Consider the following 24,038-nt stretch of genomic DNA (forward strand, 5'->3'; position numbering starts at 1 on the left):
GCTTGGGAATCCTTCCACAGTCCGAAGACGTACCGAGTAGGATAATTGGTCATTGTAAATTGTCCAGTGATTCCAGTTAAATCGGGATAGTCAGGGGATGCTGGACAGCATGGCTCAGAGGACCAGAAGGGCCTTATGAGGAGAGGTTGAGCAAGCTCAGCCTTTTCTCTTAGCAGCGAAGGATGAGAGATGACTTGATGGATGTTTATAAGAGGCATTGATAGAGTGGACAGCCTCTTCCCAGGTCGAAAATTGCTAATGCAAGAGGGCACAGTTTTAAGGTGATTGGAGGAAAGTGTGTGGGGTGGGGTGGGGGGAATGTCAGAGTTAAGTTTTTCAAGTTCCAAGTTAATTATTACTTTAACTGTATACATGTGTATCACCAAACATCACAAGGTCCATATAACTTGACTAACATGCACGCACGCCAATTACATGAGGGACATTTAAGAGACTCTTAGGGACGTGGGTGATAGGAAAATGGAGGGTTATGTAGGAGGGAAGGTTTAGATTGATCTTAAGAGTAGGTTAAAAAGTTCAGCACAGCCTGTCATGTTTTAAGTTTAATGATGTATGTGAATTTGAGGGCAAAATGGAAGTTAACAGCAAAGGACACTTTTGACACGAAATACCCACAGTGAGAATCATGTTTAATATCAGTGGCGTATGTTTTGAAGTTTGGTAATGCGATACATGATAGAGTGAAACTCAATTACAGTAAGTACGTATATGACTAATAAAAGCTCATAGTGCTCAGGGGGTCGGATTCTCCCCATTTCCACTGATACACAGGGATGTTCCCTGGAACCCTTGTTTAATCCTGTTACAGCATTCGTCTCTCCTGCTCTTTCATCTGGGGGATCTCTCAAGTACGAAGGAGCAGGTTCTGACTTTGAGTCTGCAATATGAAACCTTCATGCAATTTGATAGTAAATTTACCTTGAACTTAGAGCAATAAAAACAACTTCAAACCTGGTTTGATAATCAATATTTCTTTAATTTTGATAAAAGCTTTAAATAAAGTGCATGTACATGTATTCCTTCCACTAGTGCTTCAGCCACAGAGACCGGCACCAGGAGAGGGGTAGGATCTGCTACTGCCCTCCACCTCTCAACGCTTAAACCAAACTCCTCACACAGCCTCAGCTGGTAGCCCATCAGAGACACAGTTTTCTTCAAAAACAGAAAACACTGTAAACATTCAGGAGGTTGGGCAGTGTCTGTGGAGACAAGCAGTTAACGTTTCTGGTCTGGGACGCTTTACCTACATCTCTTAATGTCTGGTGCTGCTTTTTGGCGGGATGTGGGTTAATCTGGCCTATACACCTTCTCCCTTGAATGTGTGAAGACCAACACAGACCCCCACCACTTGAGCTGGGAACACAATTAGGCCATTAACCCCATCAAGTCCTCCTTACCATTCACTCGTGGTTCTTGGGAACTGATCATTGCCCTGAATCCACTGGTTGAGGGCAAATTTCCTTCCCAGGATACTGGTGGATCAGGGGAGTTTTAGTTATGGAAAATCACTTCTGATGACTGACGACCAGAGTTTAACCCCAATTTACACGCCCCAGGTGTTGCCGAGATGGGAATGGAATGTGCCTCTGGACCTGGTTACCTCCATGAAGGTAGCTGGGAAGATTTCCCAACGCAAAGTGCAACACAGATTAGAAGTCTGCGGAGGAAGAAATAGGCAACATTTCTGCTGCAGAGATGCGATTTTGGGCCTGATCTGGGGTTGAGTTCTGTACCCCACTGCTCCTCCATTAACAGAGACTGGGGCCGGGGGAGAGAGACGGATCGGGCAGCTCGGTAGCAAAGTAACCAGCGATCAGGGTTCCATTCCCGCCACTGCCTGTAAGGAGTTTGTATGTTCTCCCACAACTGTGTGGGTTTCTTCCCACATTCCGCAGACGTACAGATGACGGTTAGTGAGTTGTGAGCATGTTACATTGGCACCAGAAACAATCCTTGGACTGTGTTGCTCGTTGACACATTTCACTGTATGTTTCGATGTACATGCGACAGATAAAACTAATCTCTTTAAATCCCTGGACCTAAAGGACAGTTGGCATTGGCTCTGTAAAGGCAGCTGGAAGTTCCTCTTGTGGTGTGGAAAGAGGCAGATCTCTACCTGCGGAGACGACAGACACTGGCATCTGGAGTAGTGCATAATTTGCTGGAGGAACTCAGCGGGTCGAGAAGCATCTGTTTAAGGGGAGGAGTTGTGAGAAGCCTGCACTGGGACTTCCCACACACTTAACCCTGCCTGTTGGGGAGCACGAGGGGTGGGGGGTGGTGGAGATGTGGAGAAGCTGGTGAAAAGAGGCAGGGATGGATGGAGGTTCAGGAGCAGGACATCAAGACCACCTCAGCTGGATTAGGTGCTGGGATGAAGAGCAATGCAGAAAATTCTGCCGCATGACGTGTCTCACAACCACCAGAGAATGGTTTCCTTGCCTCTCCACCCCTCCACCCTCCCCCAGATCTGGTTTGGTTCCAACTGTTTTACCACTCCTGTCAAGAGGCATTTGCAGGTTGGAGGAAGCTTAACGGAAGAGCAGAGTGGTGGGGCTGTGTGTGGATACTCCAGGGCTGGTGTTCACTTGGACCAGGCCAGCTCAACGCTTCACTTCTTCCCCTCGTCCAACTCATCACCTCTCTCCTCCTTTGGTTTCCTCTTGAAGAATCCACACTGTTGGTAGAGAAACGGTTTCTCATGAGAAGTACCATTTTTACATAACTCGCCTTCCTTCCCACAGTGAGAAACACCACCCTTCTTTCTAGTCCCTACACAACTCATCCTCACTTCCACCATGAGAAACACCACCATCTCTCTAGTCCCTACTCAGCCCACCCTCCCCCCCCCCCCCCCATCTGTACTCCCTCCAACCAGGGTATTAGTTCACTGAGGACTGGTCTGTCCTTCTTACAATAAGACAGGAAGGGTGATATGGTCAACCGCAAGGCATTGACCTCGACAAAACCACGTAGTCCTCTATCTCCACACCTTGTTCAAGAGCAAAACCCTCCCCACCACTGAGCATGTTTTTACAAGGAAGCAGCATCCATCATCAAGGCCCCCACCATCCAGGCCATGCTCTCTTCTTGCTGCTACTGTCAAGGAGGTACAGGAGCCTTACGTCAGACACCACCAAGTTCAGGAACAGCTGTTAGCCCTCAACCAACAGGTTCCTGAACCAGCACAACACTGAAATGATTCTACAACCTACAGACTCACATTCAAGGTCTCTTTATGACTCGTGTTCTCAGTTTACTTGCACAGTTTGTCCTTTTTTCCACATTGTTTGCTTGTCAGTTTTTGACTTTTTATGTATAAAGTTTCACAAAATTTTTTATTTTCCTGTAACAAAGTGAATCTCCAGGTAGTTTATGTAACAGTAACTTGAACGCCTACTTTGATAATAAACTAACTCTGACTTTAGCATAGAACCACACAGAAGGGAGACAGGCCATTTGGCCCTACTCATCTGTACTGACCAAGGTGCTGATCTGAGCCTGTCCTATTGGCCCACATCGCTCTAAAGCTTTCATCTCCATGGACCTTTGAAATGTTCTTGGTGTACTTCCTCCTGCTTACTTCCATAATTCCATACACCCACCGCCCTCTGCGTGAAAACATTGCCCCTACAGTCCCTTTTAAATCTCTCCCCTCTCGCCCTAAACACTAATGCCTTCTACGTTGTGATTCCCCAACCTTGGGGAAAAGACTGCGTTCATCCCATCGATGCCACTCATGATTTTATTTATACGCCTCCATAAGGTCACGAGGGACATTCACCTTCCAGAGGATGAAGATGATGAGGGCCAGGAGGAGGAGACCTCCGAGTGTGCTGCCGATGATGATCCACAAGGAGACCCCGACCACTGCCGGCCTAATCAGTTCCAGCACCACCTGGCAGGAGGGCAAAGATAAACCTGGTTAAGTCTGGAATAGGCCCCCTGAGCCGCAATACCCCCACCCCAACAAACCTGATCCTAACCTAATCACATGGCAGTATACAATGACCTTTTAACCTACCCGCTACGCCTTTGGACTGTGGGAGGTAACTGGAGGACCTGGAGAGAGCCTGCCCATTCCACAGGGAGGAAGTACTGATTCCTTACAGAGGGCCACAAGACCATAAGATATAGGAGCAGAACTGGGCCATTTGACGCTGATCACGGCTGATCCAATTTTCCTCTCAGCCCCAGTCTCCTGTCTCCTCCCCATATCCTTTCATGCCCTGACCAATCAAGAACAAATTAACCTCTGCCTTAAATATACCCAATGACTTAGCCTCCACAGCTGCCTGTGGCAATGAATTCCACAGATTCACTACTCTCTGGCTAAAGAAATTCCTCTTCATCTCTGTTCTAAAAGGATGCCCCTCTGTTCTGGTCTTAAGACTCCCTCCCATCCTTTCCACATCCACTCTGACAAGGCCTTTCACCATTTGGTAGATTTCAATGAGGTCTCCCCTCATTCTTCTGAATCCCAGTGGATACAGGACTGGGATTGAACACCAAACCCTGAGTCCCGAGCTGTAATTCTATCATGCTGATCACTACTGTGGCACCTGCAAATACAGATTAGCTCTATTTGTATATCAAAACTTTCGGTGAAGTACATCGTTTGCCTCAATGTCTGAGGTTTCATCACACGCTTCCTGTAGACTGACGATCTGAACTGTACACATTTTACACTCTCTACAAAAAAATCTACCTGACATCCAACCTAAACTTTCCTCCAATCACCTTAAAGTAATGCTCTCCTGTAAGTAGTAAAGATATCTTTAGTCATCATATGTACACTGAAACACACAGTGAAATGTGTCAATCGCCTCAACGGCCAACACAGTCCGAGGGCAACACTGTGCTGGGGGCAGCCCACAAAGTGTTGTCTCGCTTCCAGCACCAACAGAGCATGCTCACAACTCACTAACCCTAACCGGTACGTTTCTGGAGTGTGGGAGGAAACCGGAGCACCCAGAGGAAACTCAGGCAGTCTCAGGGAGAGCCATCAAATGCTCCTCTTACATTAACCCTTTCATTCCTGGGATTACATTCGTGAACCTCCTCTGGGCCCTCTCCATTGCCAGCACATCCTTTCTTAGATAGGGACCCAAAAGTGTTCAGAATACTCCACGTGTGGTTTGACACTACACATCCGGGCTGCAGGAGTGCCTGGACACTGGAAGACGAACTTAGAAACCTGTTTCCCCACCCATGCAGCACCAAAAACCCCGTGTCGAAGAGGACACCTTGCAGAGAGCGCCAGTCAGTGCACCCACTCACCACTAGGTGGCAGAACAAACCAGCATGGCGTGGTTTAATATTATCACACCTATCAAGAAGCTCATCTGGCATCCTGTTCACAAAGATCAAATGATTACACAGTGCGGTGAGCTACAGTAAAGGTAAAACAATAACAATGCAGAATAACGTGCAAACGCTACAAAGAAAGTGCAATAAACAGCAAAATCATAATGAGGTAGATTGTGAATCCCAGACTCCATCTTATCGCACAAGATGTCCGCTCAGGAATCGGATAACAGCGGGATAGAAACTGTCCTTATGCCTGATGGTTTGTGCTTTCCGGTATTTGTATCTCCTCCCCGTTGGGAGAGGGGAGAAGAGAGGATGTCTGGGGTGGAGCGGGAGCCTTTAAGTCTGCTGCCTGCTTTACTGAGGCTGTGGGAAGTGGAGGCACTCCATGGAGGCTGGTTTCTTGGTAGTTTCCCTGCAGTCACGTGCAAAGCAGTTGCTGTACCAAACCCTTATGCACCCAGATATAACATTGTGCATCGATAAAAACTGGTAAGTGTCGACGAGAACATGCTGGGGAAGTAGAAGTCTTGGTGAGCTCTCTTGGCCATGACGTCAACATGGTTGGACCAGGACAGGTTGTTGGGGACTTTAAACTCTCAAACCTCTCACCCTCAACACCACTGATGCAGACAGACACCCCTCCTTTCTGAAGTCATGGGGAGGGGGAAGAAAGGCAAGCAGGAGGAGGAGAATGCGGAGGCCCAGACACCTCCATTTTCCACAGAATGACGCGGAGGACATTCAGAGAGATTGGGCATTGAGTAAGATCTGCTCACAGAGAGGCTTGTTTGGGATCCCCTGTGACACAACAACCAGAGGCCATGGTTTGGTACAGCACTGACTGTCCATGGCTGCAGCACAGTCTGGTGGGGGGGAAAGCAGCAGGTAATGTTCCAACTGGTGCTGAGTATGCTTCTGACTTTGATCAGGCCAATAAAGAAGCAGCAACTCCGGGAACTCTTCTCATCTGGCTGTGTGATCTGACAACCTAGAGGGAGGTTCACCCTGTGTCTGACCCCGGGAGTGTGTGATCTGACAACCTAGAGGGAGGTTCACCCTGTGTCTGACCCCGGGAGTTTGTGATCTGACAACCTAGAGGGAGCTTCACTCTGTGTCTGACCCCGGGAGTGTGTGATGGGGCGATGTGGAGGGAGCTTCACTCTGTGTCTGAGCCCGGGAGTGTGTGATGGGACGGTGTGGAGGGAGTTTCACTCTGTGTCTGAGCCCGGGAGTGTGTGATGGGACGGTGTGGAGGGAGCTTCACTCTGTGTCTGACCCCGGGAATGTGTGATGGGACAGTGTAGAGGGAGCTTCACTCTGTGTCTGACACCGGGAGTGTGTGATCTGACAACCTAGAGGGAGCTTCACTCTGTGTCTGACCCCGGGAGTGTGTGATGGGACGGTGTGGAGGGAGCTTCACTCTGTGTCTGACACCGGGAGTGTGTGATGGGATTGTGGTGAACTACATATACCTGTCTGGACTGCTCCTGTGGCTCCTCCCACAGACCCCTGTATAAAGGCGATTGAGGCCTGAGCCCGGCCTCATTCTCCAGGATGTAGTGTTGTTCATTCTTCCAGTCAATAAAAGCCAATATCCTGCTTCTTACGTCTCAGAGTGAGTTATTGATGGTGCATCAGGGATGCTGTAGAGGGAGCTTCACTCTGTGTCTGACTCCGGGAGTGTGTGATGGGACAGTATGGAGGGAGTTTCACTCTGTGTCTGACTCCGGGAGTGTGTGATGGGACGGTGTGGAGGGAGTTTCACTCTGTGTCTGACCCCAGGAGTGTGTGATGGGACAGTGTAGAGGGAGTTTCACTCTGTGTCTGACCCCGGGAGTGTGTGATTGGACAGTGTGGTGGGAGATCCACTCTGTGTCTGACCCTGGGAGTCTGTGATGGGATGGTGTAGAGGGAGATTCACTCTGTGTCTGACCCTGGGAGTATGTGATGGGACGGTGTAGAGGGAGTTTCACTCTGTGTCTGAACCCGGGAGTGTGAGATGAGACGGTGTAGAGGGAGTTTCACTCTGTGTCTGACCCTGGGAGTGTGTGATGGGACGGTGTGGAGGGGTTTCACTCTGTGTCTGACCCTGGGAGTGTGTGATGGGACGGTGTGGAGGGAGCTTCACTCTGTGTCTGACCCCGGGAGTGTGTGATGGGACAGTGTGGAGGGAGTTTCACTCTGTGTCTGACCCCGGGAGTGTGTGATGGGACGGTGTAGAGGGAGCTTCACTCTGTGTCTGAGCCCGGGAGTGTGTGATGGGACGGTGTGGAGGGAGTTTCACTCTGTGTCTGAGCCCGGGAGTGTGTGATGGGACGGTGTGGAGGGAGCTTCACTCTGTGTCTGACCCCGGGAATGTGTGATGGGACAGTGTAGAGGGAGCTTCACTCTGTGTCTGACACCGGGAGTGTGTGATCTGACAACCTAGAGGGAGCTTCACTCTGTGTCTGACCCCGGGAGTGTGTGATGGGACGGTGTGGAGGGAGCTTCACTCTGTGTCTGACACCGGGAGTGTGTGATGGGATTGTGGTGAACTACATATACCTGTCTGGACTGCTCCTGTGGCTCCTCCCACAGACCCCTGTATAAAGGCGATTGAGGCCTGAGCCCGGCCTCATTCTCCAGGATGTAGTGTTGTTCATTCTTCCAGTCAATAAAAGCCAATATCCTGCTTCTTACGTCTCAGAGTGAGTTATTGATGGTGCATCAGGGATGCTGTAGAGGGAGCTTCACTCTGTGTCTGACTCCGGGAGTGTGTGATGGGACAGTATGGAGGGAGTTTCACTCTGTGTCTGACTCCGGGAGTGTGTGATGGGACGGTGTGGAGGGAGTTTCACTCTGTGTCTGACCCCAGGAGTGTGTGATGGGACAGTGTAGAGGGAGTTTCACTCTGTGTCTGACCCCGGGAGTGTGTGATTGGACAGTGTGGTGGGAGATCCACTCTGTGTCTGACCCTGGGAGTCTGTGATGGGATGGTGTAGAGGGAGATTCACTCTGTGTCTGACCCTGGGAGTATGTGATGGGACGGTGTAGAGGGAGTTTCACTCTGTGTCTGAACCCGGGAGTGTGAGATGAGACGGTGTAGAGGGAGTTTCACTCTGTGTCTGACCCTGGGAGTGTGTGATGGGACGGTGTGGAGGGGTTTCACTCTGTGTCTGACCCTGGGAGTGTGTGATGGGACGGTGTGGAGGGAGCTTCACTCTGTGTCTGACCCCGGGAGTGTGTGATGGGACAGTGTGGAGGGAGTTTCACTCTGTGTCTGACCCCGGGAGTGTGTGATGGGACGGTGTAGAGGGAGCTTCACTCTGTGTCTAACCCGGGGAGTGTGTGATGGGACAGTGTGGAGGGAGCTTCACTCTGTGTCTGACCCCGGGAGTGTGTGATGGGACGGTGTAGAGGGAGCTTCACTCTGTGTCTGACCCTGGGAGTGTGTGATGGGACAGTGTGGAGGGAGCTGCACTCTGTGTCTGACCCCGGGAGTGTGTGATGGGACGGTGTAGAGGGAGCTTCACTCTGTGTCTGACCCCGGGAGCGTGTGATGGGACAGTGTGGAGAGAGTTTCACTCTGTGTCTGACCCCGGGAGTGTGAAATGGGACGGTGTAGAGGGAGCTTCACTCTGTGTCTGACCCCGGGAGCGTGTGATGGGACAGTGTGGAGAGAGTTTCACTCTGTGTCTGACCCCGGGAGTGTGTGATGTGACAGTGTAGAGGGAGCTTCACTCTGTGTCTGACCCCGGGAGTGTGTGATGGGACGGTGTGGAGGGAGTTTCACTCTGTGTCTGACCCCGGGAGTGTGTGATGGGATGGTGTGGTGGGAGTTTCACTCTGTGTCTGACCCCGGGTGTGTGTGATGGGACGGTGTGGAGGGAGTTTCACTCTTTGTCTGACCCCGGGAGTGTGTGATGTGATGGTGTAGAGGGAGCTTCACTCTGTGTCTGATCCCCAGGAATGTGTGATTGCCTTGAATCTCCTTTGAACTTCACTCTGATATCGTAAAGCAATGTTGACATTTGAACCCTCGAAAGTGTTCACTCTATCTGTGCCTCTCAGAAGTTTATATTCAATTCCCAGGCCCGCAATCTGACATGCATGCCGAAGTGTGGAGAAACGTTGAACAGAGCTGTGTTGCTGGAACTGGTAGTGAGGTGGTAGGTTACAGAGAGCTGGTGCCTACCTCTCGATGGTGTGCCGTATCTGGAACTGTCAGTACCTCGGGGGCACGCACGTCCAGGGTGAAGGTGGTCACGATCTTTAGAGACCTGAACTTGGCCTGTCGGGAAGGATGGAAGGGTTTAGTAAGTGGATATATTATCTGTCCGTATGTACAACCTTGAGATTTGTCTTCTTGCAGGGAACCACACAGAAGCACAAAGAAACTCCACACAACAAAGACTGAAAAACATCCAATATGCAAAAAAAGAGCAAATCGTGCAAACGATATAAAAGTGTACAAGTAACACACAGAACCACAGTCCTTGAAAGTGAGGCCACAGCTGAGGCGAGGCCACAACCACAGAGTCACTTCAGAGCAGTGAGCTAAACACCAGTTCATTCTTCACCCAGCCTTGACACCTTAATCTTTTTCATCTGTATCTGTTCTCCTTGTTAATATTGAACACTCCTTCATTTTGCTGGATAAGGACAATATCGAGCACTAGCCTCTGAGGTAATCAAGGAGCGGAGCCTCAAAAGGCGGCGTCCATTATGAAGGACCCCCATCACCCAGGACATGCCCTCTTCTCACTGCTACCGTCAGGGAGGAGGTACAGAAGCCGGAAGACACACACTCAATGACTCAGGAAGAGCTTCTTCCCCTCTGCCATCAGATTTCTGAATGGGCATTGATCCCATGAACACTACCTCACCACATTTTTATTCCCCTTTCTTTGCACAACTAATTTAATTATTTTATATACTTATTGTAGTTCACAGTTACAGCCTTCTGAACCACCCTATCGATCTGTGTAGCCACTTTCAAGAAGCTGTGAACTTGGATCCCAAGATCTTTCTGCTCAGCAACACTATTAAGGATCTTGCCCTTAACAGTGTAATGTCTCCTTGCATTTGCCCTGCCAAGGTGCAACACCTCACATTTACTTGGGTTAAACTCCATCTGCCATTTCTCTGCCCATATCTACAACTGATCTATACCATGCTATATTCTTTGCCAGTCTTCTGCACTGTCCATAATTCCACCAGTCTTGGTAGTCTTCAGACTTACTTACCCACCCATCTACATTTTCATCCAGGTTATTTATATACATCACAAATAGCGGGAGTCCCAGCACAGATCCCTGCAGACCTCCAGCTCGAACAGGCCCCTCAACCATTACCCTCTGCCTTCTAAGCACAAGCCAGTTGTGAATCGAAACAGCCAATTCACCGTGGACCCCATGCATGTTAACCTTCTGGATGAGCCTCCCATCCAGACTTTGTCAAGCGCCTAATAAAATCCATGTAGAAAACATCCACTGCCCTATCGTCATCAATCTCTCTCATCACCATGACAAAAAACTCAATCAAGTTGATAAGGCACAACCTGCCACACACAAAACCATGCTAACTGTCTGTCTCTCCCTAATTAGGCCATGGGTTTCTAAATGCACATATATCCTATCCCTAAGAAATTTCTCCAGCAGTTTCTCTTCAACTGACTTGAGACTCACAGGTCTATAGTTCCCAGGATTTTCCCTGGTTCGCTTCTTAAATAGAGGTACAACATAAGCCACTTACCAGTCCTCCGGGACCTGATCTGTGGCTCGAGAGGACACAAAGATATTGGTCAAGAACCCAGAAATCTTATCTCATCAGGCCCTGGGGACTTATCCACCTTTGTAGATAAGTATTCACTACGGAAAAGGATCTTTGAGATTGTAGGGATGACTTACAGCGGACTGAAAAGCTTGAGCATGTAGATATTAAGAAAGAGGATGTGCTGGAGCTTTTGGAAATCATCAAGTTGGATAATGAAGTGGAGGGATGGGTTAGTAAGTTAGCTGATGACACTAAGGTTGGAGGTGTTGTGGATAGTGTGGAGGGCTGTCAGAGGTTACAGTGGGACATTGATAGGGTGCAAAACTGGGCTGAGAAGTGGCAGATGGAGTTCAAACCAGATAAGTTTGAAGTGGTTCATTTTGGTAGGTCAAATATGATGGCAGATGGTATTAATGGTAAGACTCTTGGCAGTGTGGAGGATCAGAGAGATCTTGGGGTCTGAGTCCATAGGACACTCAAAGCAGTTGCGCAGGTTGACTCTATGGTTAAGAAGGCATATGGTGCATTGGAAGTGAGTTTAGGAGCAGAGAGGTAATGTTGTAGCTAATAGGACCCTGGTCAGACCCCACTTGGGAGTACTGTGCTCAGTTCTGGTCGCCTCACTACAGGAAGGATGTGGAAACCTACAAGGATATTGCCTGGATTGGGAAGCATGCCTTATGAAAACAGGTTGAGTGATCTCAGCCTTTTCTCCTTGGAGCGACAGAGGATGAGAGGTGACCAGATAGAGGTGTATAAGATGATGAGAGGCATTGATCATGTGGATAGTCAGAGGCTTTTTCCCAGGGCTGAAATGGCTAGCATGAGACGGCACAGTTTTAAGCTGCTTAGAAGTAGGTACAGAGGAGATGTCAGGGGTAAGTTTTTTTTATGCAGAGAGTGGTGAATGCGTGGAATGGGCTGCTGGCGGTGGTGGTGGTGGAGGCAGAAACAATAGTCTTTTAAGAGACGCCTGGATAGGTACATGGAGCTTAGAAAAATAGAGGGCTATGGGTAACCCCAGGTAATTTCTTGGGTAAGGACATGTTCAGCACAGCTTTGTGGGCTGAAGGGCCTGTATTGTGCTGCAGGTTTTCTATGTTTCTAGTTATCCTCTTACTCTTGATGTATGCACAGAATGCCTTGGGATTCACCTTCATCCTACTTTCCAAGGACTGTTCATGGCCCCTCCTGGCTTTTACAACTCAGTTCTTTCCTGCTTTTTTCGTGCTCTTCACGTTTCATTTGATCCGAACTTCTGAAGCTTTACGTTCTTTTCTTCTTGACTAAATTCATCACCTCTCTGGATATCCAAGGTTCTCTTATCTTTCCATCCTCGTCGTCCCTTCTAACAGGAACATACCTTTCCTGTACTCGGAACAATTAAACTTTAATGGCCAATAATCCATACACCTTCTTAACTGACGTGCACAACTTTGAGGGAACTATGGACATGGATCGTCAGATCCCTCTGTCTCTCCACACTGCTAAGAATCCTGCCAGCCACATTCAAGTTCCACCTTCCAGAGAGAACCACTTCACACTTTCCTGGGTTGGACTCCCATCAGCCACTTCTCAGCCCAGCTCTGCATCCTATCAATGTCCCTGTTGTAACATATAACAACTTTCTACACCGTCCACAACTTCTCCAACTTTTGTGTCATCTGCGAACTTACTAACCCACCCTTCCATTTCCTCATCCAATTCATTTTAAAAAATCACCAAGAGCAGGGCCCCCAGATCCCCACGGACTGGTCACTGACCCCCCAGGCAGAATACGCTCCATCTGCTGACAGCCTCTCCCTTCTGTGAGCAAGCCAATTCTGAAACTACACAGCCAAGTTTCTCTGGATCCCATGATATCTCAACTTTTGTACTTGTACCTGAACAGATCCATTTATCATCAAAGACCCAACCATCCAGGCCAAGCCATCTTCTCTCAGCTCCCATCAGGCAGGAGGTACAGAAGCCTGAAGTCCCACATCACCAGGTTCAGGAACAGCTACTTCCCTACAACCATTCAGTTCTTGAACCAACCTGCACAACCCATATCACTACCTCAGTATAGTATCACGTGGCACCATCATTGTACAATTTATGTTGTGTTTCGACGTGCCTGTGATGGTGCTGCAATTGCACAGTAATCAGGCACTCACCGTGGTGAAGAAGTGTCCGTAGAGCGCGTAGCCGAGGTGGAGAGCCAGACCCTGGTTCCCACCCAGGGCGCCTAGGTGACAGGTGAAGGTCGTGCAGAGGGTGTTGCTGCAGTCCTGTGGGCACGGGAGAGGATCAGAGTCAGCCTAACCACAGACAGGGCTCTGATTACTCCACGGCTCCAGTCCTCGGGACTCTGTCCGCCCTGGTGATTCAGGAGGTCCACCCACCTCTGTTCGCCCCCGGATCCAGTGTATTCCAAACTCGGGATCTCAGATCCCATCTCTGTCTGTAAATCAAACCCACCCCCATCCCCACTCTCACTTCTGTCTGACATCTTCCCCCTCATTCCTGGCCACTACCCTCCCTCTCTCCTTTCCCTACTCAAATACCTCCTTCCTCTCCCCACCCCCTGCCTTCTTCCCCCACAGCTGTCCCTACTTCCCCTCCCTTCTTCCTTCCCCTCACCCTCACTACTATGTCCCTTCCTCTCCTCCCAACACTATCCCTCGCCTCCCTCTCGTCCCCACCTTCCCCTCCCTCTCCCGTTCCCTACTGCCCCTTCTCTCTCCACACTTCCCTTCCCTTCTTCATTATTTCCCTCTTCTCCTTCCCCTCTCTTCAAGATTTCCCTTCTCTTCCCCTTAGCCCTCCCCCTCACTATATCCAGCTACTTGCCTTCCTCTATTTTCCTCCTTCCCTCCCTTCCCTTCTCCCCCCACTGCTCTCCCCAAGCATATCTCCTCCCTCTCTCTTTTTCCCTCTCTCCCCTCCTCCTCCCTCTCCCTTCTTCCCTTCACTCTCTTTCTCTCTGCCCACTGCCCTCCCCTTCCCACCAACATCCACCTTCTCCCTCCCCCTCTCCTCTTCTGTTCTGTTTCCCTCTCCCCACCGTCCATATCTACTTCCTCCCCCCGTCCCTCGCTGCCCTCCCCTTTCCCAGTCACTCACCAGTCTCTGTAGGTACTGGAGATCTCTGGGGAAGATCTGTGGGCTAGCCGCTGGCTCCCACCCCGGGGGCTCTGTTGCGTTTTGCATGGAACAGTTCACCCCACTGACCTGTCGGGTGACACAGACGCAGTCAGCAGGAGACGATGGCGTACAGTTTAACCCACCGGGCCAGTCAGACGGATCCCAGATCCCAGGGAAGAGGGAAATGAGTCACAGCCGACAGCTTTGCCTTCCCTGCAGTCGATCAGTCTGCAGCTTTTAAGTAAGACAGCATCTCCTCCAACCCTGACCTATCCTGCTTCGATTCTGACAAAACTTTGGCTCAGCCACACTTTGCACTGTGTGCAGTTTATCATTGTTGTTTTATTTAGATACAGTGGTGGAACAGGGCATTCCACCAATGAGCCTCACCATCCAGCGACCCCTGATTTAACCTGGCTGAATCACAGGACAATTTACAATGACCAATTAACCTACTGACCAGTACGTCTTTGGGAACTCCGGAGTACCCTGAGAAACCACAGGCGCTCACAGGAAGGACGTACAAACTTCTTACAGAGCACCTCAGAACTGAACTCCAACAACCCGAGCTGTAATCGTGTCATGATAACCATTACGCTAGCGTGGTGTCCTGTTACAGGAAGGATGTGGAGACTTTGGAGAGGGTGCAGAAGTGGCTCACCGGGATGCTGCCCAGATTAGAGAGTGCGAGCTATAAGAGGCTGCACAAACTTGGAAGGGAAAATCTGCAGATGCTGGAAATCCCAGCAAACTTGGACAAACTTGGGTTGTTTTCTCTGGAGTGGAGAAGCTGAGGAGAGGCCTGACACTGAAATGGACATCGACTCCTTGGACACTACCTCACTTTTTTAAATATACGGTATTTCTGGTTTTTGTACGTTTTTAAAATCTATTCAATATACGTAATTGATTTACTTGTTTATTTATTATTATTATTTCATTTATTTATTTATGTATTGCATTGAGCTGCTGCTAAGTTAACAAATTTCATGTCAAATGCTGGTGATAATAAACCAGATTCTGATTTTGATAGAGAGGCAGAGGGAACACTAGGATCCAAAGCAACAATCAATCTGCCTGAGGAACTCAGTGGGGCAAGCAGCGTCTGTGGGGAGGGAAGGAACTGCTATTCAGTCTCCTCCCCACGGCTGAAATGTCCAACAGAAAAACCAACGACTGGAGCCCTGTAGGCGGCCTGCCTGGGGTTTTTTTTGTGTGTGAGAAAGAGAGAGAGTGTGCGTGTGTGTGTGAGAGTATGTGTGTGTGTGTGAGAGAGTGTGTGTGTGAGAAAGAGAGAGAGTGTGTGTGTGTGTGTGAGAGAGTGTGTGTGTATGTGAGAGAGTGTGTGTGTATGTGAGAGAGTGTGAGTGTGTGTGTGTGAGAGTATGTGCGTGTGTGTGTGAGAGTGTGTGTGTGTGTGAGAGTATGTGTGTGTGTGAGAGTATGTGTGTGTGTGTGTGTGTATGAGAGTGTGTGTGTGTGTGAGAGTATGTGTGTGTGTGTGTGAGAGAGTGTGTGTGTGTGTGAGAGTATGTGTGTGTGTGTGTGAGAGAGTGTGTGTGTGTGTGAGAGTATGTGTGTGTGTGTGTGTGTGTGAGAGAGTGTGTGTGTGTGTGAGAGAGTGTGTGTGTGTGTGAGAGTGTGTGTGAGTGTGTGTGTGTGTGAGTATGTGTGTGTGTGTGTGAGAGAGTATGTGTGTGTGTGTGTGAGAGAGTGTGTGTGCGTGTGTGTGAGTATGTGCGTGTGTGAGAGTATGCGCGTGCATGTGAGAGTATGTGCGTGTGTGTGTGAGTATGTGTGTGTGTGCGTGTGTGTGCGTGTGAGAGTATGTGCGTGCGTGTGTGCGTGTGTGTGTGAGAGTATGTGCGTGCGTGTGAGAGTATGTGCGTGCGTGTGAGAGTATGTGCGTGCGTGTGAGAGAGAGAGAGAGAGAGAGACTGTTTCGCTGTTGTCCTGTTTTGTTCTGCTGTTGTGGTTGTTGCTTGTGTTATCCTGCGGCACACTATGCTACCACCGGAACACGTGGTGACACTTGCAGGCTACCCCAGCACATGCTTAGGTTGTAAATTGCCCCGTGATTGGGCTGGGGTTAAATCGGGGGATTGCTGGGCAGTGTGGTGAAGTGCTGGAGGGTCTCTACCGTGCTGTATCCCAATAAACAAGGAATAAAGAATCAAGTAATGTCACACATCCCAGCACCTGGCCCGCAGCCTTCTCTGCCTTGGCGAATCGGAAGTTTGTCAGGTTGTGAGAGTTTCTGCCTCCAACTGCATACTTCCCCCCCCCCCCAACCCCTTTGGGTGAACAGTTTTCCTCTAAACTGCTCGTCCCTTGTGTAGTCAGGGGAACCAGTTCAAGAGCAGCAAGGTAACATTAATGAGGGGCTTTGGGGGAACGTAAAAGTGGGATGCCAGAGGGAGATTTTCACACAGAGTGGTGGGTGCATGGAACATGCTGCCACGGAGCATCTAAGATAGCCACGTGGATGAAAGAAAAATGGGGGGTTTTGTAGGAGGGAAGAGTTAGATTGACCTTGGAACAGGTTAAAGGATGCAAGGGCCCGCGCTAAATTGTGTTCCATGCTCCTCCTATCGCCATGCCCTTGATTACAGGAAGGTTTACCGCTGTTGACCCTACTCGTACACTTGAGAGTCCAGTCAATGTCCCGTCCAGCTCAGCCGCAGCCCCCAGTCTTTCCCGTACTTACCGGCTCCGTGAAAGCGGTGGTCACTGTCAAAAAGCGGTGCTGCGCGCTGATCGCGGTCGGGATGGAGATCTTCGCTTCGAGATCCTCAGCCACAAAACACCCGAGGTTCCTGATCTGTGAACACAGGTGCTGCAGTGAAGCTCACCAGCACACACACATATTACACACATGCACACACAGCCGTTCCTACCTGCTGTAGGCACCTCGATATCCTTCCGACGGTCAGGCTGCCGATGTCTCCCCGGGACAGGGGACGGTGGGATCCTGAATGATCCCCACGTGCTGCTTTCGTTGAAATCCATGTTTCCGAGTGTCCAGGCAGCTTTCGGTTGGGTGCAAATCTGGGTCACGGGGCAGAGAGCCCCCCGACCTCAGTGAGAGACGTGCAGTACTGGTGGTTTCAGTCCTGTCTATCCGCGCAACACGCAAACGGCGAGACAGACACACACACACACACACACGGACACGGACACGGCCGGCGGCCGGCTGCGCTGAACCTGCCCGGCGCGGACCGGTTCGCCTGCCGCTTTACCTTGAAGCTCTGCGTGACCTCGGGCTGCATGTCTTCCGCTGCCGACTCCCGGGCTGACTGTACCTCATAGCGCTGCAGGCTGGACTCACTGCAGGCAGAGAGCAGCGCGTTAAGGCGGGGGCAGATCTGAGCAAAAGCAGCAGCTTTCTTCCACCCATTCCATCCAGCCCAGGTCAGAACCATGCCATTCGGCCCATCCAGTCGTGTCCCAGCCCTATTCCTGTATTCCATTATCCTATACTCTGGCCTGCTCCCTGCTCGCCACAGACTTCAGCCCCTCTGCAAACACACTACGCACTGCAGATGCACAAGAAATTTATTGTCTTCAAATGCATCAACGTCCATCACAGTCCCAGGATGTGCTGGGGGCAAGTGTCGGCACGCTTCCTGCGTCAATATAGCAAAGCCCGCAATTTACCAACTTTGGACTGTGGGAGCACCCGGAGGAAACTCACGTGGTCAATAGGGAGACCGTACAAACTCCTTACAGACAATGCAGGGAATTGAAGCCTAATAGCTCACTCTACAAAGCGCTCCGCCAACCGCTACGTTAACCTGCTGCAGGTACTGGAAACAGTGAACACACAAAAGGCCAGGAGAACTCAGCAGGTTGGGCAGCGTCCGGGGAGAGGAATCCCTGGCATTTTAGTCCAAGACTGGCAAAAGCATCCAGACTGATTTTACTAACTCAACAATCTTCAGTGTTTTAGGAACAGCTTCTTCCCTGTCTGCCATCATAATTCTGAATGGACATTGAACCATGAACACTACCTCACACACATACTCAGAGTGTACTTATTTATTTATTTCTTTATTAAGATTCAGTGCTGAGTAGGCCATTCTGTCCCTTTGAGTCACGCTGCCCAGGAACCCTGCCCCCAATTTAATCCTCGCCTATCACGGGACTATTTATGATGATCAATTAACCTGCCAACTGGTACGCCTTTGGACTGTGGGAGGAAACCACAGCACCTGGAGGAAACGCAAGCCAGTGGTGGGAATTAAACCCGGAATCACCTGTACTGTAAAGTGTCATTGTGCTGATCACTACACTACTGTGTTGCCCTGTAAATATATACTGTATATAAAATGTGTGTGTATATATATTTTTTTCTTTTTGTAGTTTATGGTATTTATTATACATTGCAATGTACTGCTACTGCAAAAGAACCAATTTTACGACTTATGTCAGTGACAATAAACCCAATTCTGATTCCGAAACCAGATAGGATTTAATGAAAATCCAGTAGTTTTATGATCACAGTTACCGAGATTAAATTCTTTTTTGTAGTTCCAGATTGATTTAAGTTAAATTCCTTGCTGGCCATGGGATTGGAACTTCAGCCGCTGGATGGATAACACAGACCTCCGGGCAGTCGCCCAGATGGCAGAGTGGAATGTCAGAGAAATGAAAGGCATGGCTGGAGGTGTAATTGCTGAAAGATGATAGGGAGCTGAGAAAGTCCATTGGAAAACCGACCACTCTGAAGCTCATATCATGTGTCATAATTATCATGGCATGGAAACAGGCCATTCTGCCCATCGAGTCTATGATGGTTTTTATTTATTTAGTGACATAGCATGGTAACAGACCCCTCTGGCCCAAGAAGCTCACGGCACCCAATTGCACCCATGTTCAAGACATCAAGATTGATTAATGTCAGTTCCAGTACACAAGTGTAAAGGAGAACAAAATAATTGTTACTCCAAATCTGATGCAGCACAAAACATAATCAGATAAAGAACACAATAATAAAAAAACACTATAAGTATATAAAATAGCTTGTTTACATTGATTGTACGTCCATAGTCACAGGAGTGTCTGTACATAAGGTGACTGATAGAAAATGACGGTAGTGGTGGTGGGGGGGGCGGGGGGGGGATGTCCTCCAAGAGCACCACAACCTTGTCATTGGGTTTGGAGGCTTCATGCCTCAATAACCCACAGAGTTATGTTGGCTGGACTCAGGGCTTTATGCTTTGGATCTTAGTAAGGTGTCCAGTGCCAAACGGGTAGAAGCCAGACTAAGAGTAGTCCACTGGTCCTCCAGGTTTGGGGATTCAGCTCAGGGCTAACAAAACTGCTATGAAAACAGCAATGCAGAATCCTTGTATATCTGAGTGTGACAGTATTCCTGAGCCTCCACCTGGGATTTGTTTGACTGACAGCAGTGAAAACTGAGAGGAAGCTCCTGACATGATGAAGGAAGCCACGAACACTGTCAGAGATGGACGACTTTCATTGCTGCCCTAAACACCATCGGCTTAACTGGCAGTTTGGGGGTGTGGAGGGGTGGGTTAGTGGGTGGAGGTGTTGATCAGCCCTACTGCTTGGGGTAAGTAACTGTTTTTGAGTCTGGTGGTCCTGGCGTGGATGCAACGTAGCCTCCTCCCTGATGGGAATGGGACAAACAGTCCATGAGCAGGGTGGGCAAGATCCTTCATGTAACCAATTAACCTACTAAACGGTGCATCCTTCATGTAACCAATTAACCTACTAAACGGTGCATCCTTCATGTAACCAATTAACTCACTAAATGGTGCATCTTTGGAAAGTGGGATGAAATCGGATTTTATTCAAAGGATCAAATTACTTTACTTATTCTTCTCTGCTCGGGTTCTTACTAATTTTCAGAATTCTAAACCATTTAAACTCCAACATGGAACTAGACAAGGGTGTCCTTTAAGTCCTTTGCTTTTTGGTCTGGCTTTAGAACCCTTAGCTATTGCTTTTCGAGAATCTAATGATATCACTGGTGTTCTAAGGAAAGGTACTACCCACAAAGTTTCGCTTTATGCTGATGACCTATTGCTTTTTATTTCTAATGTTGAGACCTCGTTACCTTCTACGTTTTCTTTACTCTCCTACTTCAGCCAGTTTTCAGGATATAAATTGAATTTACATAAGAGTGAACTTTTTCCCCTTAAATAATTTGGTACCAATTCTTTTTAAAATACTAAGAAATCAATTTACCTATTTGGGTGTAACAATTAATATGAATTATAAACATCCATTTAAAGAAAATTTTCTTACCTTAATGAAATATGTGAAAAGGGCACTATCCAATTGGTTGCCACTCTCTCTATCGTTGATTGGTCGAATTATTTCTATTAAAATGAATGTCTTGCCTAAATTTATATACCTTTTTCAAGTGTTACCGGTTTTTATTCCCAAGTCTTTTTTTGATTCTCTTGATTCAATTCTATCTTTTTATATATGGAAGAACAAACATCCTCGATTAAACAAAGTCCACTTTCAAAAAGCTAAAAAGAATGGAGGTCTAGCTTTACCAAATTTTAGGTTCTATTACTGGGCAGTCATTATACAAAATCTTACGTTCTGATCATATTACATTAATTGTGAAGACTGTCCAGTATAGGTCTCTTTGGAAGCTAATTCTGTTGTGAAATTTTCAATTATCTCTCTTCTTGGATCCTCACTTCCTTTATCTTTGAATAAATTAACAGACAATTTGATAGTTAAGCATGCTTTGAGGATCTGGTTACAATTTAGAAAATACTTTGGTTTATTGAGATTTTCTTTCTAGTCCTATTTTTTCTAATTGTTTTTTTAAACCTTCTATGACCGATGTAGTTTTTAAAGAATGGGATAGATTGGGTATTAAATTCTTCCAAGATTTGTTTGTTGGAGGGAGTCTCTCTTCTTCTGAGCAATTGTCAGTTAGATATAACTTACCAAATACCCACTTTTTTCAATATCTACAGATTAGAGATTTTCTGCGATCTCAATTACATACATTTCCAATGAGTCCTGATAAGGACTTAATAGATGTAATTTCTAATTTGAAACCTTTTCATAATTGCTCAATATCCAGTATTTATGCCATGCTGTTGGGAATGAGAGAGGCTCTTAAACAAAATTTAAAAAGCCTGGGAACCAGATTTACAGATTTCAATTTCTGAAGAGACTTGGAATGTAATTTTTAAATTGGTTAATACCTCATCACTATGTGCTCACCACTCCCTCCTACAATTGAAAGTGGTCCACAAGGCCCACATGTCCAAAGACAAGCTATCTCATTTTTATCCAGATATATCTCCCTATTGTGATAGATGTAACAATGGAGAGGCTTCACTAATTCATATGTTTTGGACATGTCTTAGTCTTGATAAATACTGGAGGGAAGTATTCCAAACTTTTTCTGTACTTTTTAAAATAAATTTTAAGCCTAATCCTTTGACTGCCATGTTTGGTATTGTTGGAGAAAGAGGCATAACTTTGGAGTCATCTGATCTGCATGTATTGGCCTTTATTTCTCTCATGGCTAGGAGGGCAGTGTCGCTTAAGTGGAAGGATGTTGCTCCGCCTACTCATGCTCAATGGTTACGTGATGTTATGTCATGTTTAAATTTAGAAAAGATCTGTTGTTCAATTTCTGATTCTAATCAAGACTTCCAAACACTGTGGGGGCCTTTTTTGAACTATTTTCAAAACCTTTGATCTGGCGTTACAGTACAGATGTTGGGTATTGACATAAATCACTGTGTGATAAGGTTTTTTGTGTCTTTCTTTTCTTTACCAAACAGCTTCGATCTTGGTAGTGGGTTTAGATTTTTTTTATAATAAAACTATTATAATAAAGAAATAGAACACACAAGCTGCTTAAACACTTAGTGGAGAAACACACACAAAATGCTGGAGGGACTCAGCAGGTCAGGCAGCATCTATGGAGAAGAATGAACAGTCGACGTTTCAGACTGAGAACCTTCTGCAGGACTCTGAAACATTGACTGTTTATTCCCCTCCGTAGATGCTGCCCGACCTACTGAGTTCTGTATGTTCTGCAGTTAATATTTGCCTGAGGGGAAGGAGGATCTCCAGTTGGCTAGAAGCTGATAGTGAGCTGCTAGCCACTTCTGTGCCAGTGTCCCTGACTCACCTCTGCCTTGGCTCTCGAGTAGCACCTACCTAGTGAGGAGGAGGTCGGCCTCGTGACGAACCGCAGCCCACACCTGCACCGCGTTGTCGTGGAGGGTCTTGTCCATCTCAGCACTGTCACTGCAGAAAGGGGGAGTCTTCAGTACAGTGGGAACACTCAACCCCCACCATCAAGGCAGGGAGAGGGGCAGAGGGAGGGAGGACAAAGGCAGGGAGAGAGAATGAGAGGGGCCAGAGAGGGAGAGCAGGAGGAAGAGGGTGGAGAAAGAGGGAGATGGAAAGTGAGGTGGGGAGAGATAAAGGGAAGCGAGAGTGGAGAGAGAAGAGGAGGGGGAGAGGACAGAGAGTGGACTGGGGTGAGAGAAAGGTTGAGAGAGTGGGAGAGGGGAGAGAGGGGAAAAGGAAGGGAAAAGGGGAAGGGGGCTAAAGTGGTAGAGAGAGATGGCCCTGGTCCCAATGGGGTACACATCTCCATGGGGATAGAGTCAGAGAGAAACAAGCCCTCGATCACCCTGAGTCCGTATTAACCATCAAACACCCGATTCCACTGTTCCCAATTTATCCCTGCCTCCAATTAACCCAGAAGTTACCTCCCGCCCACACACCAGGGGGTTATTTATTGCAGCGAAGTAACCTCCCAAGCCGGATGCCTTGGGAACATGGGATGAAATTGGGACAAGCATGGAAGAACGTTGAAACTCCACACACAGAAGCTACGTAGTGAAGGCGTCTCAGGGATTAATACCACGGACCTTTACAGAAGGTTCACACTCCTAGTCGCTGCAACGTGATCCAAATCTAATGGCCAGCCACTGGACTCACCTGGTGACACTGAGGTGCAGCTCCAGCTCATCTGACAGGTACAGGCACCGAAATTCAAACTCCAGGCGAAAGGACACCTAAAGACGAGCCTTTATTTGTCACGGCAGCACAACAGCTCAGAAACAGTCCCTTTGGCCCATCTAGTCTGTGCTGAACTGTTATTCTGCCTAGTCCCATTGATCCACACCTGGACCACCCCTCCCACCGCTGTACCTGTCCAAACATTCAAACATGCAGTGAACTGTGTCGTTTGCGTTAATGACCCACACAGTCTGAGAGTAGGCTGGGGGCAGCCTGCCGACATCACCATACTCTCAGCACCAACATAACTAACGACTTACAAACTTCAACCTGTACATCCTTGGGAAGCAGACGATAACCAGAGCACTCAGGAGAACCCCACGCGGTCATGGGGAGAACGTACAAACTCCTTACAGGCAGTGGCAGGAACTGAACCCTGATCGCTGGTGCCGTAAAGCTTTACGCTACCGTGCTGTCCTTATCTGACCCCAGAAATGATAGGCGTGTGTGCATGCGTGTCCGTGTTTCATGCATGTGCATGCGTGTGCAGTGTTCCCCACCTACCTGCATCAATGATCGGAAGACCGGGAAGCTGACGTTGCAGATTCTGTGATGGGGTGAAATCACCAGACATTCCACCTTATTCAGTCCATCGTCCTGTCAAAGGTGAGGATCATAACATCCCTCAACACCATGCCAACAGGACATTGACAGCACAGGTTAGATACACAGTAAAGTTCCCTCTACACTGTCCCATCACACACTCCCGGGATCAGACACAGAGTGAAACACCCTCCACACTGTCCCATCACACACTCCCGGGGTCAGACACAGAGTGAAAC

The 24,038-nt window shown here is 48.3% G+C and overlaps 1 protein-coding gene across 1 annotated transcript in view; it reads right to left on the reverse strand.

Moving 5' to 3' along the window:
* Positions 1-976: 976 nt before the first annotated feature.
* itga10 (integrin, alpha 10) overlaps positions 977-24,038 on the reverse strand; it is a 169,206-nt gene continuing 146,144 nt past the window's right edge. The window contains exons 21-30 of the mRNA XM_073061150.1: positions 23,761-23,853; positions 23,176-23,252; positions 22,384-22,473; positions 17,454-17,541; positions 16,922-17,035; positions 14,194-14,301; positions 13,245-13,358; positions 9,509-9,604; positions 3,806-3,919; positions 977-2,698 (exon numbers count right to left, since the gene is read on the reverse strand). Coding sequence (XP_072917251.1) covers positions 2,633-2,698; positions 3,806-3,919; positions 9,509-9,604; positions 13,245-13,358; positions 14,194-14,301; positions 16,922-17,035; positions 17,454-17,541; positions 22,384-22,473; positions 23,176-23,252; positions 23,761-23,853 — 960 coding nt within the window. The 3' untranslated portion in view covers positions 977-2,632. The remainder of the gene's footprint in view (positions 2,699-3,805; positions 3,920-9,508; positions 9,605-13,244; positions 13,359-14,193; positions 14,302-16,921; positions 17,036-17,453; positions 17,542-22,383; positions 22,474-23,175; positions 23,253-23,760; positions 23,854-24,038) is intronic.

This window comes from Hemitrygon akajei, chromosome 11 (assembly GCF_048418815.1).
Source record: "Hemitrygon akajei chromosome 11, sHemAka1.3, whole genome shotgun sequence".
Classification (NCBI taxonomy): Eukaryota; Metazoa; Chordata; class Chondrichthyes; order Myliobatiformes; family Dasyatidae; genus Hemitrygon; species Hemitrygon akajei.